Source organism: Felis catus, chromosome E3, assembly GCF_018350175.1.
Source record: "Felis catus isolate Fca126 chromosome E3, F.catus_Fca126_mat1.0, whole genome shotgun sequence".
NCBI lineage: Eukaryota > Metazoa > Chordata > Mammalia > Carnivora > Felidae > Felis > Felis catus.
This window is the reverse complement of record NC_058383.1, coordinates 23,582,119-23,600,521: the sequence shown is the minus strand read 5'-3', so window position 1 is coordinate 23,600,521 and position 18,403 is coordinate 23,582,119. Positions and strand designations below refer to the sequence as shown.

General features: G+C 40.3%; 2 protein-coding genes across 5 annotated transcripts in view; one reads left to right on the top strand and one right to left on the bottom strand.

Moving 5' to 3' along the window:
* METTL9 (methyltransferase like 9) overlaps positions 1-15,170 on the top strand; it is a 52,194-nt gene extending 37,024 nt beyond the window's left edge. For 2 of the 3 annotated variants that reach the window (XM_006942238.3, XM_023246745.2), the window contains exon 5: positions 14,464-15,170. In XM_006942238.3, the coding sequence (XP_006942300.1) occupies positions 14,464-14,669 (206 nt within the window). In that variant the 3' untranslated portion in view covers positions 14,670-15,170. The remainder of the gene's footprint in view (positions 1-14,463) is intronic. The other variant, XM_023246746.2, reaches the window with a different exon arrangement.
* IGSF6 (immunoglobulin superfamily member 6) lies at positions 2,609-12,738 on the bottom strand. 2 transcript variants are annotated; one of them, XM_006942237.5, is made up of 5 exons: positions 12,453-12,732; positions 8,419-8,778; positions 6,437-6,531; positions 5,738-5,785; positions 2,609-2,911 (listed from the first exon to the last, which is right to left on the bottom strand). In XM_006942237.5, the coding sequence occupies exons 1-5, from the start codon at positions 12,517-12,519 to the stop codon at positions 2,888-2,890; spliced, it is 594 nt and encodes a 197-aa protein (XP_006942299.1). In that variant the 5' UTR covers positions 12,520-12,732; the 3' UTR covers positions 2,609-2,887. The 2 variants fall into 2 exon arrangements, with proteins under 2 accessions (XP_006942299.1, XP_019676363.1); XM_019820804.3 differs by lacking the exon at positions 2,609-2,911 and adding an exon at positions 4,342-4,944 and having other exon boundaries at positions 12,453-12,738.
* Positions 15,171-18,403: the final 3,233 nt, after the last annotated feature.

The window sequence follows — 18,403 nt, the reverse complement described above, 5'->3', positions numbered from 1 at the left end:
CTTCGTATATCAGTTGACGGGCTGAAAAAATATTTTTCTATAGAAACAGCGTTCAGTTGTTTTCACATAAAGGTGTTGGAGAGCCTAGTTTTTACCAGGCAACGAACACTAGGCAGTGGAAATACAAAGATAATGTAAAACTTGCTTCTGGTCTTAAGATACTTGAAGAATCATACAGAAGATAAATGTAAGCAGACAATGGCAGGATAATCTGATAAGAAATGTGACAGAGTACTCTGGGTTTAGAGAAGGAAAGACCCATTAAGAGCAAGGGGAGGTTATGGTAGGTTTCATGTAGGAGGTGACATTTCAGCTGTGTTTGTATCTGGGAAGTATTTTACCAGGCAGAGAGAACAGCACATGCAAAAGCAGGAGAGTGTGAGCAAGGTGGGATTAGGGAAGGACAAGGTCAGTGTGATCCAAGGGTGGCATGAAAGAAAGGCCTTTGACTGTATAATAGTGTAGCACCGGGACGCCTGGGTGGCGCAGTCGGTTAAGCGTCCGACTTTGGCTCAGGTCACGATCTCACTGTCTGTGGGTTCGAGCCCCGCGTCAGGCTCTGTGCTGACTGCTCAGAGCCTGGAGCCTGTTTCAGATTCTGTGTCTCCCTCTTTCTCTGACCCTCCCCCGTTCATGCTCTGTCTCTCTCTGTCTCAAAAATAAATAAATGTTAAAAAAAAAATTAAAAAAAAAATAGTGTAGCACCTAACAGCTGTTGTTGGTTAGATGGGTGAATAAAAAGATGATATTAATATATACATCATTCACTGTGATGTATGACCTGAGGGAATGTAACTACTTTTCCAAAGGAGAACGTATTCTGAATTTGAGCTTCAACAACAATCTTGGAGACACAGCCCTTGCTTGTGTTGGGTAAGGCTCCTTCTAAATCAAATACTGATGTAGCTCAGGGATTTTGTCTTCTCATTCAGTTACACAAAGAACAGCAGATTTTCAGCCCTGGGAGTACCAAAATGTAAGGACTCCCAGAAAGGAAAAGTAAATTCTCTAGTCCACCTCTTTCTGTTCACCTAGATAATGCTTACCTTTTTTTGCCATGTAGCTTAGAAGTTCATTTATTTCATCCAGGTCAGTGGTCTCAAAGTGGGGCTGTACACCCAGGAGAACACAAGACTGTTTATTTTGGGTTATAGGAAGAAAATATTAACATGTCTATTAATATGACTTTTATGCCATTTTAATTTCTACTTTTGTGTATAAGTTACACATACATGCACACATACATGTACACACTATACCCAACACACAAGTGTACAACATAGGCATTCACACGTACATATACAAACACACAAAAAGAGTTTATGTGTTCCTGCTCGCTTTCCATTTTTTCCTGGCACGTGTGATTACATATGTTGGAGACCACTGATTGAAGCCATCATTGCAAAACATTTTCAAAGGGTTCTTAAAATATTTCATTTATTTATTTTTAATTTATTCTTGAGAGAGAGCGTGCACGTGTGTGAGCAGGGGAGGGGCAGAGAGAGAGGGTGAAAGAGAGAATCCCAAGTAGGCTCTGTACTGTCACCATGGAGCCCAATGCTGGGCTCGAATTCACAAACCGTGAGATCATGATCTGAGCCAAAATCAAGAATCGGACGCTTAACCAACTGAGGTACCCAAGTGCTTTTAAGATATTTTAAAATTCTGTCTGGGTTTTAAAAATAGAATACACTTCACTTAATACCACTTTAAAAGAAACACTTTAATGAAATAAAAACAGATCGTAATGCATTTTTAATAACAAATGTACACATGTGGGTACTTAAAATAGATTTCTACAATGAGGTAGCTTTCAAAGAACCATCCATAGCATGTTTTCTCAGTGAGATGGTAATGATTCCATAAACATCTTTGCTGTACCCAACCCCTTATCGAATCTTTCCCTCCTAAATCAGTTAAAAATCAGTATTGCCTTGCCCACTGCTTCCCTGGTGCTGTTACTTGGCACAACACTGACACCTAGGGTTGGTTGTGGCTTATTTGTTCTGAGGTTCTGAGGTTTTCTGTCTAACCTTCTGCGTTGGATCTTCTATATTTTAGCTCATCTTCTTACTCTGTTCTCTACCAGAAGAAATAATACTTGCTCCAAGGTACTTTTCAAGATGGCTTTTCTTTCTTTTTTTTTTTTTAGATGGTTTCTCTAATTACGATTTTGACATCTCGCTTCCATCTTCTTCCCTCCCTCCCAGCTTAGTCTTAATTGGCCCATCACTATCACACTCACAAAGACAGTTCTTCCACTCAGGACAGAGGGATGTAGTGTGACCTCTAATCTTTAGGGTAACGGTCATCACGCATCTCGTATGTTGAATGAAACAAATACAGGATATGTGTTATGAAAATGGAAGTTTTTAAAATGTTAGACTTGGGGCGCCTGGGTGGCTCAGTCGGTTAAGCGTCTGACTTCAGCTCAGGTCACGATCTCGCGGTCCGTGGGTTCGAGCCCCGTGTCAGGCTCTGTGCTGACAGCTCAGAGCCTGAAGCCTGCTTCCGATTCTGTGTCTCCCTCTCTCTCTGCCCCTCCCCCTTTCATGCTCTGTCTCTCTCTGTCTCAAAAATAAATAAACATTAAAAAAAAAATTTTAAAAAAAATGTTAGACTACTCAGAATTCTCCTGGCAAATTAGGAAAGTATTTTTCAGTTGTATTTTGTAGGGTTTTAGTTTTGGTAATTACTGTTAGTGATAATTTTCTTGTACTGTGGCATTCTTCCTTCTAGGTAATTATCTTTTCCATTTACCTGTGATTGTTTTTGTAAAGCCCTGTGTGTCCATTAACACTGCCATGGCTTCTGGATTCGGATTTTCAGTGACTTCATTGAAAATTAAAACATTTCTGTGGCTTTTCATGTTAGAAAGTGCTCTTCTTTATTCATAAGTGTTGCCTTTCTCCTGCAATAGTAAATAATAAGCCATAATTAAGATTATATAACCAATGATGCACCACTGCAAGCAACACAAACTACTATGCCCTCTTGCATTCTGTGTCCCAAGTACCCTCCAGTAATCTTAAAGGTCCAGTTACTAGTGTCCCTGTATTTAGAGTAAGATTTGGGAACTGAAAATCAAATTTCTTTTCTTTCTTTTTTTTTAAGCATTTTTCATTCTTTATTATATTTTGTTAAGTGTATTAAGATTCCATTCATTGCATTTTTATTGTCAATGTTGTTGTTGAAGTAACAGGGTTATTTGGCCTGTAGTGTTTTCCAGTCTGGGCTACACTGATGTTCTTCTGTGCTCTGTTGAAAATTAATTTTCTTGTTCACATGCTTTTGTGAGAGCCCTGGCTTACAGTACTCACTTATAGACTTGTCTTCAGGACACTTATCTTTTCCTGTTTGCAGAAAAAGATGCTCCAGCCTCAGCAAGAAAAGAGTGAACAGGCATTTATAATTATTCAGAGTGGTGTCTTAGGTAATTAGACCATCTCTTTTTTATTTTATTTTATTTTATTTTATTTTATTTTATTTTATTTTATTTTATTTTATTTTATTTTATTTTATTTTATTTTTGTTTAACATTTATTTATTGTTGAGAGAGAGAGACAGAGACAGAGACAGAGACAGAGACAGAGTGGGAGTTGGGGAGGGGCAGAGAGAGAGGGAGGCACAGAATGTGAAGCAGGCTTCAGGCTCTGAGCTCTCAACATAGAGCCCAATGCGGAGCTTGAACTCATGAACTGTGAGATTGTGACCTCAGCTGAAGTCAGATGCTTAACTGACTGAGCCCCCCCCCCCCCAGATGCCCCTAATGAGACCATTTCTTGATGTATTTGTATACACACTGAAATGTGTCATAGGAAGTGGTCATAGGTTTTTAGCAATGACTACTTGGACTATATTCTCTCCTGGATGAAAATCCTTTTTAAAAGTTTGGATAAAAAAAAAAAACAACACCTGGTATCAGGCTCTTAATTTGCCCTCTTGGCTCCTGTTTAGGAGGAAAAATCCTTAGTAGTGTATACGTTCATTATTTTGTCTACATTTTAATTGAAATCTGAGCAGCCTGACTGTGCATTGTGGAAACTGAGTATGTGCTCTGCTAGCACTCAAACAGCATCTTGTTTGAAAAACCTGTTATATAGGACTTTAAAGGGACCCTGTTGGATGTGTTACAGATAACATAAATGCTTGTTCTTGCCACTCCAATCCTTCAGACTGAAGAAATACTTAATTTTTACTTTCATTAGCTCATCTTTAAAAAAAATTTTTTTAATGTTTATTTATTTTTGAGACCGAGGCAGAGCATGAGCGGGGAGGGGCAGAGAGAGAGGGAGACACAGAATTCCAGGCAGGCTCCAGGCTCTGAGCTGTCAGCACAGAGCCTGATGCAGGGCTTGAAGTCGTCAACCGCGAGATCGTGACCTGAGCCGAAGTCGGACACTTACTGACTGAGCCACCCAGGCGCCCCTAGCTCATCTTTTCTAATGTGAACTTATTTCTGCCTTACTAGTAGTGTTTTCTGTATAATTTGACCCAAGTTCCAAATGTTTGGAACTTATTGCCCACTACTGCATGCAAGATATTGTACAAAGGGTCTCAAAATCCACAAAAGCATCCTTGTCTGAATCGAAAACACTGCCTGTATCCACTGTGTTTCTGAAAGATTCCATGTTACTAAGATGCCAGCCTGGTCTGTATTTAATACTGTGGCAAATGTCCTTTGTTATGTATTTATCAAAACACGTTCTCTATAAACATGCATCATATGTGAAAGTCCCTTTCAGACTCCTACTTAATAGGAAAACATGATTATTGACAGCTCGTTGGCAGCTTAGCTCTTTTAGCCAAACAGATATATATGCTTTATATCTGCATTACGTCTTTGTGATATTTTACACTTAAAGATTGTTGTCTTGTTTCCACGCATCTCTTATTATATAGTTCTTGAGGAATTTCCTGAAAAATACGCCAAGCACTCTTCTTCTATAAACACAAATGAGAAAAAAAATGCCTGTCTCTCTTAGGACTAGAAGTGATTATTATTGTACATCCTATGAACTTTTTCTTTCGTTATTGCCTCCAGTCTGAGGAAATAACCCTCCACCCCCAGCACGTCTGTACTTCCCATTAACTTTTGTATTCTGAGTATGTGAGGTAGGGTTTGTGGTTGAGAATAATCTAATTTAAATCCTGGTTTACCACTTGAGATTATCCTCGAGTTTCTCAGTAATAAGAAGTGGTATCTAGGGTGGGGGGCACATGGCTGGCTCAGTTGGTTAAGTGATTGACTTCAGCTCAGGTTGTGATCTCGCTGTCCGTGAATTCGAGCCCCACGTCGGGCTCTGTGCTGACAGCTCAGAGCCTGGAGCCTGCTTTGGATTCTGTGTCTCCCTCACATTCTGCCCCTCCTCTGCTCATGCTGTGTCTCTCCATCTCTCTCAAAGATAAACAAACATTAAAAAAAGAAATTAAAAAAAGAAAGAAGTGGTATCTGGGGTGCCTGGGTGGCTCAGTCGGTTAAACGTCCAACTTTGGCTCAGGTCATTCTCTCACACTTGGTGAGTTCAAGCCCCATACCAGTGCAAAGTCTCCTTTGGATCCTCTCTCCCTCTCTCTGTCCCCTCCCAGAAATAAATTAAAATATTTTAAAAAAAGAAAAGAAATGGTATCTGTGGTTGAAAGTTACCGTGATGTTCTCTGTATTTAATTATTGTGGGTTTGAAATAGTTACAACCAACCACCATTTTAAAGGCATTTGACAAGCATTGGTCTGTACCTTTTGTGAGTCTTCTGTTTCTTTGTTTCTTAAAGAGTTAGATTTTGACTGTCAAGAGGAAAAGGAAAGTCTTATCAGACACTTTATGCACTCAAAACAGTTGCGGCAGATATCTCATACCATATTAAGATTAAACTAACTTAATATTTAAATGATATACAGTAAGAGTTAACTTCTACAAAGCATTTCTGAGATGCTTTTATTATACTAATAACTCAGACTGATGTTGATTATAGGATTTGTAGTAATCCTAATATAACACATATGTACCCCCTCTTATATGACTAGCCAGCCTCCTCAAAACCTTCAGGCCTTTTAAAAGTATTTTAAGGCAGCTTCTTTGTTAACCCCTTTTTGCTCTTAAAGGCTATTCTTAGGCTTTTTTAAGATAACTGTAATGCTCCGCAGCAGAAACATAGCATATAAGATAGTTATAAAGAAGGATCTCTTATTCCCATATTACTGGTTGTAAAGAGGAAACATTGTAAGTTGTGTACTCCAGTTAATAATAACTTCAGTGATGAAAATTTACACTTCCATAGACTACTCCTGCAGGTGGTGTTTCCTGCAGATGTACAGGAGGATGTTAATTAATTAGGTAAGCTAATTCTGAGCCTCACGTGTGGAGAGGTGAAAATTATTTCCTTATGATAATATTCAAGGCTACAGGGACATCTAGAGCAAGGAAATTTGACTTACTTTGGAGAAGACCACGAAGATCCCAAGAACAACAGTCACGTAGATAGAGAGCAGTGATAGAACAGCTATCAGGAGACTGTGGAGCCCCTTCATTTCTTTGTTAATTACAAAAACAAAGAACTACAGTCACTATTGAAACTATTGCAGACACATATATAAAGTACAACTGGAGCTACAAGTGTTAGAGATAAGACATGAACTTGCTCTGATTGTTCGTGTAAAAATTTATTCAGGGTCTCTTGATTCAAAAGATACTCAGGTATATTTAATTAAAACCAGTTCGTCAGTTCTTTAAATGTGTTATACCAAAACTGTTTCTCATTTTGCAAACTAAAAAAAAAAAATTTAAATTCAATTAATTACTTGTCATAATGCTCAGAATATAGCATTTTATATAACACATTATGTGAAGTTAGGTAAACATTTCAGGACAGTTCAAGAGCATTTAACGTTTCTTTTGGTAGAAATGATGTACGAGTGTCACCAACAGTCTGTTCATGGAGTTAAGATATTTTGCTATGCATTTGTTAATGCTGACGTTTATAACCTTGAACTGTTTAGTATACATAACAGAATAGCATAGTCTGCGAAAGGACCTGATAAGGCCATACACTGAGGATTTTAGGGCTTACTACATCCTTAAAAGACACATTGTTATATGTGCCCCTTCTTTCTAATAAAGTTTGGAAGTAGAATTATTGAATTCATTTTCACAACCTGATTTTCTCTCTCCTTGCAAGTGTCTCATGCTCTAGGTAGAGAGAGAGTAATCTGCCATGTCTTCAATTACCTGATTATTTGAAGCACAAAATACAATTAGATTTGTAACTTATCTGAATAACCTGCACTTTTAAACTAAATATGCCATAGATGCTCATCCTGTGAACTCGGTTTGTATAACATACATTTTTGTTGTGAAACTAACAAATTAAGCATATCTGTAAAATTTCAAAAAAATGTTTCAAGGGCTAAATTAGGAGCTTGGTAGAAAAGGCAGGAAATTGCCAGGTCTCTCTTAGCAATATTTTCATTTCTTAGCAATACTTTCATTTCTTCCTAGAGAAGAATCTCTTTTCACATGAGCTTGCAGTTTTGAGACCCTCTATCTCTTTACAAACTGTTTTTAGTTTTGGCTAACATTTTTAATAGAAGACTAATGCAGTGAGATATACTGCACACACACAAATCTCCAAAGTTGTGTATTTGTTTTAATATCTGTAGCTGACATTTATTGAGTACTTGCTATAAGCCAAGCAACATTGAAAGTGCTTTGTGTTTATTAACTCATTTATAATTTATCTTATAGGTGAGAATAAACTGAGGTTAAATGACAATGGAGATAACCAAAAGCCCATTAGAACACCACTAATTAAAAGCAGGGATTATAATACAGGATGATCTCAGGGTGTCCCTAAAGTCCTATTTTGAAACCATAAGGCTTGTTGATTTTGAGTTAGTATTTTAGTGATCTCAGTGATCATACCAGAGTCCTTTTTAAGGGAAGAGATCAAAAAAGGTCAAGGATTTATTTCCCTTCTCCAGGTGAAACTTTTTTCCTGAAATTTCTTAATATCTTAAGTTGTAAGATGTAGCTAGGTTCAGTATCCTCACTTGAAAAAGGAAATGGTCATAGGTTTTTAGCAAATCTCAAGAAGACAGAGTCACACTGATCCCTTTCTGTTCTTCTGTCCTACAGAACGGGTAAGGTCGGAGGTCTCCCCATGGCTCTCCTCAAATTTGTGTTTATTCTCCATATTGCATATTTTTCCCCAGTCCAATTTATTGGTCACTTATGCTTTGTTCTAGATGGCGCAGCACCAGCCCAGTTCCTGAACAAGCTGTTTGCTAATCACCCCGAGTTTCCCTTTGGTAGATCACACCCTTCACTGGTTAGTGTACTGAGTTAGCACATTTATCTCTTACTCTCCACTATAAGCAATTTCATGCATTTAAAGAGCCAAGCAAAGCCTCAGCTGACTGACCTCTCACCACCAGCATGGTCCCTTCTCCGGTCCGCTTGGCTCCTGGTTCCTTTGAAAAGGGAAGGACTATTCCACAGATGTAGATGGCACTGTCGTTGAGAGTCACCCTGTTCACAGTGAGGGAAACCTGATTTTGTGTCAGGGCTTCCTTCACTGTGAACTTGCCCGCATCGCTGGTGCATCCATCCAAGCAGAGGTTCTCCGGCTGGTGAGCTCCATAGCGAAACCACAGGCTTCTTGGTTGCTCTGCGGGGCACCCCACTTGGGAGTAGGAACACTGAATGGTTATGGCTTCTTGGGTGTGGTCCACTTCGAGGTACTGGGGTTGAGAGACCGAGACTATACAGGCACGAGCAGCACCTGTGGGCAGAAGCAGATGAGCCATGTTTAGTGGGCTTCTCGCTTCCCTTTGCCTGTGCTTTTTTATTTAACTGACATTTTGGGGCTAGGGAACCCCAAACAGATTCCTTTCTTTCCCTGTTCTCAGCACAAGTAAGACTGTATTAATAAAACCCTGGTGGTCCTCACTTTTCCTGACTCCCCACATTTCCTGACCTTCACCTGCTGGTTTGCTGTGACATCTGATTACTTGAGAACAGAGAGGTGCCAGTGAAATCAGCGTTGCGGGCTGAGGTGGCTGCAGATCCAGAGTCAAAAAAATTGGGGTCCCGTGTTTACTCCTAGTGTGATTACAAGCTTTCCTTTGATCTCTCAGAGCCTGTTTCCTTATCTGTACCCCTGGCCTCACAGTGTTGTAGTCACTGTGGTGATGGGTATCAAAGCCCCTCAATGCAGGTGTCGCTGCTGATGACGGGGCACAGGACACAGGAGCACAAGGGATTTTTTTTTTTTTTTTTTTTTTTTTGCCTTGTGGGGGTTGGCATTGCTAGGAATTCATGGCAGTTCACAATTGTTCCTTTGTAAAGCCTGGTTGTCCCTACGGAAAACATAAAAGACAATGGTGCACACCTGCCGAAATACATCCCTGGCTTAGCCTACAGGGTATTCGGTTACTGAGCGGAGGCCTAATGAGCTAGCCTGGCCACAGCTAAGCAGACATGATTTCTTCCTGGCCCTGATGCCCTGCTTTGTAGTCCGCGGTAGCTTCTATCTTGTTCAGTGAACAGTGTCGTAATAAAGAGCACAGACTTGAGTTTGGATCCTAGCTCTGTGATGTGCAGCAGAGTGAGGACGGTATATGCAGCTCGTGGAGTTAGTATGAAGTCTAAGTGAGACCATTGATGCATAAGGAATGTTTCCTTGGCTAAGCCTTAACAAGTACTTAATGAAAGGAGGCTATTTCTGCTGCCACTGTTCTCACCACTTCAGTTCCCATGGCGTTAGATGCCCATTTTAGAGATAACTGTGGGCATTTCAGCAGGTGTCAGCAGGGCTAGGACCAGACACACACCCAGTCTACTGCTCTCTGCCATGCGCTTTGGCGAAGTTACGCTGGCTGGGTCCCCACCTTGGCCTTCTGATCTCGGGCCCGTGAGGTGGAAAACCACTCTGGTGTTTATAAATGGGAAGATCTGCCTGAACCCCTTTTGGGGTGAGGGAGGGCCTACATAAAACAGTATTGGTTGAAACAAATTGGAATTCATGCAGGTTTTTAGCCTGACTTTAACCAGGTCTTTAACCTAACTGGTTATGTGTTCCAGATGATCTTATTTGTCTCAGTTTGTCCTTTCCTGCTGTAAATGAAATAGAAAAGTAATCCAAGCGGTCTGATGGCTTGAATTTCAGACAGGCTTTTTGTTTTGTTTTGTTTTGTTTTGTTTTGCTTTGTTTTTTAACTTAACAATTTTCCCATACCCTTAATCCAGAAGAGGAATTAAAATTTGAATCTTGGCATTTGTGATGCAAATATATTCTCACCATGTTTTAATTTCAGTATATGTACAGTTTGAGATGAGCTGGGAGCTTAGGCCAAATGAGATGGGGAGGTCACCTGGAAAAGCAGCAGCCTTCTCACTGGTCTTCAGCTAAGGGATTGGATTCACTCCTATGTCTGGTAAATGAGCCTCACGTCTCCTATTCAGAGGTGCCCCCTAGAAGTACAAACACTTCACAAGGTATAATCATCAATATGTACTGGGGATTTGACTTGGAGCTGGACCGCCATGATGTAACAGTTTGAAGTCCTTTCAGGTAGCATTTTAAAAGGGAAGCTGACTTTTAAACATTTTGGAGAACTAAGGCCCCGGGGAAAAAGAAATATTTGCAACTTTGGAGTTGTGTATCTCCAATGATTTCCGACTTCTACACCGTTAGTCTGAGAGCTGAGAGCGGTCAGCTGATTTCCTCTGTGAGCGCCTGACTGGTGAGGAAACTGCCGTCCCTCCCCTGCACCAGTTAAGCAACATCTTTGCAAAAGAGAGAAATTTGGATAATGGGTCACAGCAAGCCTGGTCCTACGAAGCTCTCTTTAAGAATTCTCATGTTCATAGGATTCTGTCTCTCTCTCTCTCTGTCTCTCTCTCAACTCAGGACCCGCTGAAAAGGTTGAAAGTTTATCTTCTTGGTGGAGGGAATTAAAAAATATCACTTTACTGTGATTCAAGCTGGAAAATAAATAGAAAACTGATTTTCAACACTAATTATGGAGAATTTCAAGCTTAGGCAGAAGTAGCAGGCTAGCACACACCCCTGCTGTTCTTTGTCCCAAAGTTGTCCATCTCTCCCCTGACCTGGTCCTTTGCTCCTACGTGATTTTAGGTAAATCTTAGTTATCCTCTCTTCACATCTGTCAGAGGATATCTTTAAAAGATAAGGATTCTTGTTTAAAATAACACTAATGAAGGGGAGCCTGGGTGGCTCAGTTGGTTACACGTCTGACTTCGGCTCAGGTCATGATCTCATGGTTTGTGGGTTCGAGCCCCGCGTCGGGCTCTGTGCTGAAGGCTCGGGGCCTGGAGCCTCCTTTGGATTCTGTGTCTCCTTCTCTCTCTGCCCCTCCCCCGCTCACTCTGTCTCTCAAAAAATGAATAAATGTTAAAAAAATTTATTTTAAAAAAACACTAATGAAAATAGTTTAGGAAAACCATATATATGGATTAGGGGAAAAAATCAGAATATTATTGAAATCACCCATAGTCCTTTTGCCCAAAATAACCACTGTTAACATTTTGATCTATTTATTTACAGATGAGAAAAAAATTAATTTTAAGAGCTTTGTCACCTTCCCTGTCCTATGACCCAGACTTTGTGAGCAACTGAGATTATTAGCTGTATCATAACTCTGATAAGATAGATTATTAAAGCCACTTTCTCTTTCCTAGACAAAAACCAGTATAGGCAGAATTTTAAAAATAGATATAAGATGGTTATGCTGTATGGAAGGAGCCATGACAGCTTTTTTTTTTTTTTTTAAATGACAAGTATTTTTTTAATTTGCACCAGGTTGGATTTTCAGAAACATTGTTCTTTGAAAATATTCAGCACATATTGTTTAGTGCCTCTCATGTGCAGTGCGAGTTTGCCTGTATAGAAACTACATTGTTGATGACCACATGCAATTAAAAAAATTTTTTTAATGTTTATTTTTTAATATTTTTTAATGTTTATTAATTTTGAGAAAGTGAGACAGAGAGAGCACATGCAAGCTGGGGAGGGGCAGAGAGAGAGGGAGACACAGAATCTAAAGCAGGCTCCAGGCTCCAGGCTCCGAGCTGTCAGCACAGAGCCCCCAGCGGGGCTCAAACCCAGAAACCATGAGATCATGACCTGAGCCAAAGTTGGACACCTAATTGACTAGCCACCCAGGCGCCCCGCAGCACATTCGATTTTAAGAGCATTTTCAGTCTTTTGTTTTTTGAGGTGCTCTTCCCTAAGGCAGCAAAGGGAATTTTCGAGGTTAATCTGAAACTTTTTCTCAGCTGTTCTTTTATTAACCTGTTTCTCTTGGGGGAAAAAGACCATCTCCATAGTGTTAGACATTTAAAAATTAATCCGTAGGGGCTTAAACTATAAATGCATTAGGTGAGAAGTAGCGATTGATTAAATAAAATGGAGGAGGAAAGAAAAGGCCTTACCAACATAAAAGAGAATCAGATTGATTTCCAGGCCGAGGACGGTCTTGCCTCTCTTCACAGTCTCCATTTCGTTGTATGTGAGCGTGTGGTGGTGGGGAGTGTGTGTTTGAAGAGAGTTGGCTTTTTTTTCCTCTCTCTTTAGAAAGGAAGAACTAAAGAGAGGAACTCTTAGTAAGGAACCACAATTGGGAACTTTTTGAAATTGTGTAAAAACTGTTTGTCACCCAGTTTCACCATTGAAAGTTGAGATTTTAGCCTAGAGCACATTTCTGAATGTTTATGTGATAAATTTTTTCTTAGATTTTACAAATCCTCATAGGTGTTAGGTGTTTTGAGTGGGGTTTTGGTTTACATGTAGTGTGTATTCCCAGGAAAGAGCGTTGACAAGTAATTCCTGCTTTAAACTTCAGAGTAGTTCAGTCACTGGCCCTGGGGCAACTGCTGTGTGCTCAGTGCTAGGCCAGTAACTGCTGGCAAGCTGGAAGAAGCAGAGGAAGTGTCTTCATACAGAGACAAGCGAAAAATTAGTGAACAATGAGAACTATGTTGTGTGACGGGAACTAGTTGTACCTAAGTTTTGTGTAACTAACCCCTTTGTGCTGTGTTGTTGGAATAAAACGTGGGCCCTGTGTTCGGCTCCCTCTTCCCCCACCTCCTGCCCCATGGAGGCCTCATCGGTCAGGTTTTCCCTTGGAAGCAGCAGAAACTGACTCTGGCTGATGTAAGTGAAAGGGAATTTATTGAAAGGATTCGGCGGGGGGCTCACATAGTCACTGGGAAGACTGGAGAGTTGTGTGGGGTCTACAGCCAAGCAATAGACACCATGCATGGACCACACTCTGTTGTTCACGCCACTTGATGCTGCCCTAGCTGCTGGGTCTCATGGCCACTGCTCTCCGCCCCCCCCCCCCCCCCCCCCCCCCGAGAAGGAGCCTGAGTCCAGCTTTTCTCGGTCACTAGCTCTTCATTTCATGTCTGAGGTGAGTGTGTCTGAGCTTAGGTCATGTGCCAGTGCCTTAGCTGTAGGGAACAGTGGGGAAAGCTGCTTCCCCAGGCTTTGCCTCCTGTAAGACTCTAGGAAGAGGGTCCAGGTGCTGGGCCACCAAGAAGAGTGAAAAATCTTTCCACTCTTGTATTTGTACTCTAGGCACCTATTGGTCTTATATTTTCTCACAGGAAGTTATTCTCTATCTGAATTTAGTAATACTTTTAATACGTGTGCATTTTTAAGACCTCACAATACCTTAAAGCACCCCAGAAATTACGTATACCATTACCTGTGTGGGTCTGTATGTCTGTAGTCACTGCTTAGTGTGTGAACTTGAAGACCTAAGACCTTACCCAGCCCCCTCCCTCGCCCCCATTCAGGCATCTTAAATGACTGTACAGACTTCAGCCACTATTCCCAGAAATGCTAGGTTGACTCCCCTTTCTAGTGTTCTACATCTCTCTGGTCTTGGAGCTTAACCTTTATAAAATTGTTATGAAAAGTTAAGAGAGTGGATCAACTTCCTTAAAAAACACACTGATGATCTTTGTAAATTAAACGCCTTCGTTGGTCTGTTTGCAGCCTGATAAACCTTTCTGGTCAATGCATTTCATACATATATTAGATCAGGAGTGTATTTTCTTGCATTTATCCCAACCCTTCCTTTACATTTTATAGGTAACTCTCTGCTTCCATATTCCAGTACTTAAGGAGCAGTTTTCCAAGACCCATTAACTATTACAACCCAGTTGGTCTAACGGAGGCTAATACCTAAATCTGTCAGGGAAAGTAAATGTATGCGCTCTCGGTCGAGATAAACCCGGAATTACATTTCTGCTCTCACCCTCAGTAACCTGGTTCCAAACTTCATCTTTTTGTCCTCATGCCTCAGGAGGAATCCTTCATCGAAGCACCAATTGTTTGGCACATGCCAAGTCCTTGGCCAATACCGTTCTTCCTCCCTTCTCTCTTTAAATAACTTGTTTGTTCAAGAATTTAACTTAATGTTTCTATTTGTTTTAGTAGGTGGCAAGTGGGAGAAGCCATCAGAAATTTTAGAAATCAAGGGACAGAACTGGGAAGAACAAGTGAATAGTCTGCCTGAAGTTTTCAGAAAAGCTGGTTTTGTTATTGAAGCTTTCACCAGACTACCGTACCTGTGCGAAGGCGACATGTACAACGACTACTACGTTCTGGATGATGCTGTCTTTGTTCTCAAACCAGTATAAACACGCGGAGGCCCAAGTCTTCAGAGCCCAACCCAAGAATGTACACTTCAGAAGAGGGTCTGCGTTGGCGATTCTGTAAAGGGAGGACCTCTGGGGACTGCCATTCTAAATATCATGTAGGAATTTAAAGAGCCAAAATACTAATTATTTCTTTGTAGTGTGTAAAAGGAATGTTTTTAAAAAACAAAAACCCAACTCTTTGAGGATTTTTATCAACTCTTTACTCAGTAATACAGGCCACACTCCAATTATGGAAGATATTTTTTATACTTAATTGCAGTAGGGACTCATTCTCAGTCAAAGCAATAGTCATGACTTCACATGGAACCAATAAATATGGATTGTTTTTAATAAAATGAAGACTGGCAATAAAGCTGTCCATTCGATTGCAAATATTTGGTTATAAGGTATAGCCACTGATACTCTTTCATGTTTAGAAATTCTTTCTGTCATTATTCAAAAAATGTTTTTAATCATGCTAATAAACTTTTTTGGAGATGACTCTGGCATTGTTTGAATTAATGTAAGGCTCCCCTGGGATCTTCTGTTGTTTTGGCTTCAGGGGTGCCCAAACAGTAGCATTGTGTGCAAGGTGTGGTTGACTTGCCATAAAGAAAGGCTTCTGACTGGGACTGGGTGGGACTGGGTGGGGGCCTGCGAGGATTATTGCAAATTGTGGTGAACCGTGAGGCAGTCTAACCCTCAGACAACCTCATTCAGGTCACATACTTCAGGGATCACCCCCCATGCCCATGTCCTATTTGCTTTGGCAAATGCAAAACACTGGCTTCTGTCTCTGTTATAACTTCCACCCTATACTCAGAATTGTGTTTTCCTAGACAGTCTCAGGCTCTCAGAATTGAAACATTCACTCGCCTGCTGACAAAATGCAGTCTGCCTAAAAATGTTTTAATTCAACTTCTCACTCCACACGTGTATACCTCTTTCCCAGAATCTGGTTCTTCCTAAAATCCTTTCCTGACTTTATTTGCCAAGAATATGGATTGATGAAGAAAGACCATGTCAGACTCATACATTCTAGAATCCGTGAGTGCCTCCAACCATATACCCACAAATGTTGCAATAGAGGAACTCATTAGCAAGATCAATAACCATTGTGTACATTCCAAAGAGAGCAGAGCACTTAACCCGGAATCTAAAATCTCAGTAATAACAGAGACGTGGATTTGAGATTGCGGTTATTAACAATATGTTATTCTCATGACTTTGTTCCTTTTTTTGTCAGCCAGGTGTTTCATTAAATATTCTCATTTATATGCTCATAGAAGTCATCAAGTCAACACATTTACTGCAACACCTGGGTATAAAGGAGAATTAAAGCCTTGGGAAGAATTACTTTATTATTCATTAAGAACAGCATTCCCACATCCTCACACCAGTATCTGTCACTGTTATCGTGTTGTCATAAGAAGAGTTGGGTTATGTGACTTATGCAAAATTTTTATTGGTTCATTCTAGTGCTTTTTTCTGTGGAATTCAAATAAGTGAAGTGCAAATACTTAGCACCCTAGATTATAAAAATAGAGGAAATGAGTGAACTTAATGTAGTTATTACATAGTTGAGTTTTGTTTCTTTAGAAATTGTCATAATCTTGCCGTTTAGACTGTCAAGCAAGAGAGCAAGAGTGATGGATATTCAAAGAAGCAGGTTGCTGCAAAGTTTTATAATTTGGAAATCAAGAATTAATTTGATAGTCTATTTAAAAAAAAAAAACCCTCTCTTTATCCAAAAGAAAGCAGGGCAAGCACATTCATTTATGCATTGCACGGATACAAATCGTTTCTCAAAATCTGAGGTTCTCTGAAGACCAGCATATTAAAAGTTCCGTTTTATGATGAAAATTTAAATAAGCAAATCCAATCACATTTGTGAACCTGATCTTGAAAGTCTTGCTGGCGTGTGACCACTCCACTAGGTGGCAGTATTGCTTACTGAGTATCCTTGGCTTTCCTCCCTGCCCCCCCCTTCCCCCACCCATGGAATCCTGTTTTTTCCCCAAAGTGCAATAAAGCTGCCTTCTTTTCTGCACCATTCCTTGTGTAAGTGCTTCGTATCAAGTTTAAGATTGTGCTAGAGAAATTAAGAAGAGACGTATTTGTGGTCAAAGCAAGTTAACCTATTGACCTGGAAGGTCATGGGGAAAGTTAAGGCAAGCTGCACCTGTGATTCCCAGCTCCTTGTAGCTGCAGGGTAAACCCCTTGAGTGTTCAGGCTGCTGATTACAGAGGAGGGAAGGAGAGAAGATACAATACCCTCAGCCATTGCTCCCTTGTGCAGAGTAGTTAACGATGATAGTATATTTTACCCTTCTGTATGTCTTCCCGGTTTTTAGAGAGTTGACCTTCAACAGAAAAGAAGCTGGGCTGGAAAATAAAGTAAAACTTAGTTGGTTCACGTCCTTTTGCTGATTAAAGCTTTGTTTTCACTTAGATCTGAACACAGTGTTTAAATGGATTCATACTGAAGTTATTTGCGTCAGTTGCTTCCCACTACTTGGTTACTGATAGACATGTTTCATGATCCTTTTTTCTAACAACTACAGCACATACTCAACGTGGACCTCCAGTGACTGAAGGTGATCTACCACATTTGTGCGGATAGCTGAGTACCATCCAAATAAGATTCTAGCCGGCACATCCATGTTCCGGTTGGAAAACGGAGCACTGAGTCAGGGCCAGTCTGGTCTGACACGTACCACCTGGGCACCCACTGAGCACGTACTGGGGCTTCCAGTTGGTTTGAAACCAGATGCTCACAAACTTACAACCAACTTATCAAAGATACGCCATCATGAACTGGCAGAAGAAGTTCATACTGTAATCACGCTAAGAAACATTTGTAATCTAAGTGGAAATACACACCCAGAATCATTAAGGAAATATTGCTGCAATATAAAATTCGACAGCCTGCCTTTTTGCAGTTAGTGGATGATGAGACAATAGTTAGGCAACAGGGAACAGCACAATAAAAATTAAAATTTTATATCTACTGTAGCTATGTATAGGCATTCATATTTCACTGCTTCCTTTATTGATTCTAATATACGTGTTGTCTTTGTCTTCTATGTATGAATTAATTTGAAGTTTTTCAAGTTGTCACTTTAAAAAAACTTATTAAAAAATTTTTTTTAACATTTATTTATTTTTGGGAGGCAGAGACAGAGCATGAGTGGGGAAGGGACAGAGAGAGGGAGACACAGAATCCAAAGCAGGTTCCAGAATGTGAGCTGTCAGCACAGAGCCCGACGCTGGGCTTGAACCCACAAACCGCAAGATCACAACTTGAGCCAAAGTCGGACACTTAACTGACTGAGCCACCCAGGTGCTCCTAAAAAATTTATTTTTAAATAAATTTTCTATATTGGTATAACGTTGGATTTAGAGAAATTTTGCAGAGATAGTTTAAAGAGTTCCTGTACACCTTTAACCTAATTTCCCTAATGTTAACTTTTTTTTTAATGTTTATTTACTTTTTTTAAATTTTTTTTAACGTTTATTTATTTTTGAGACAGAGACAGACAGAGCATGAACAGGGGAGGGTCAGAGAGAGGGGGAGACACAGAAAGCAAAACAGGTTCCAGGCTCTGAACTGTCAGCACAGAGCCCGACACGGGGCTCAAACTCACGGACCACGAGATCATGACCTGAGCCGAAGTCAGCTGCTTAGCTGAGCCACCCAGGCGCCCCAATGTTTATTTACTTTTGAGAGACAG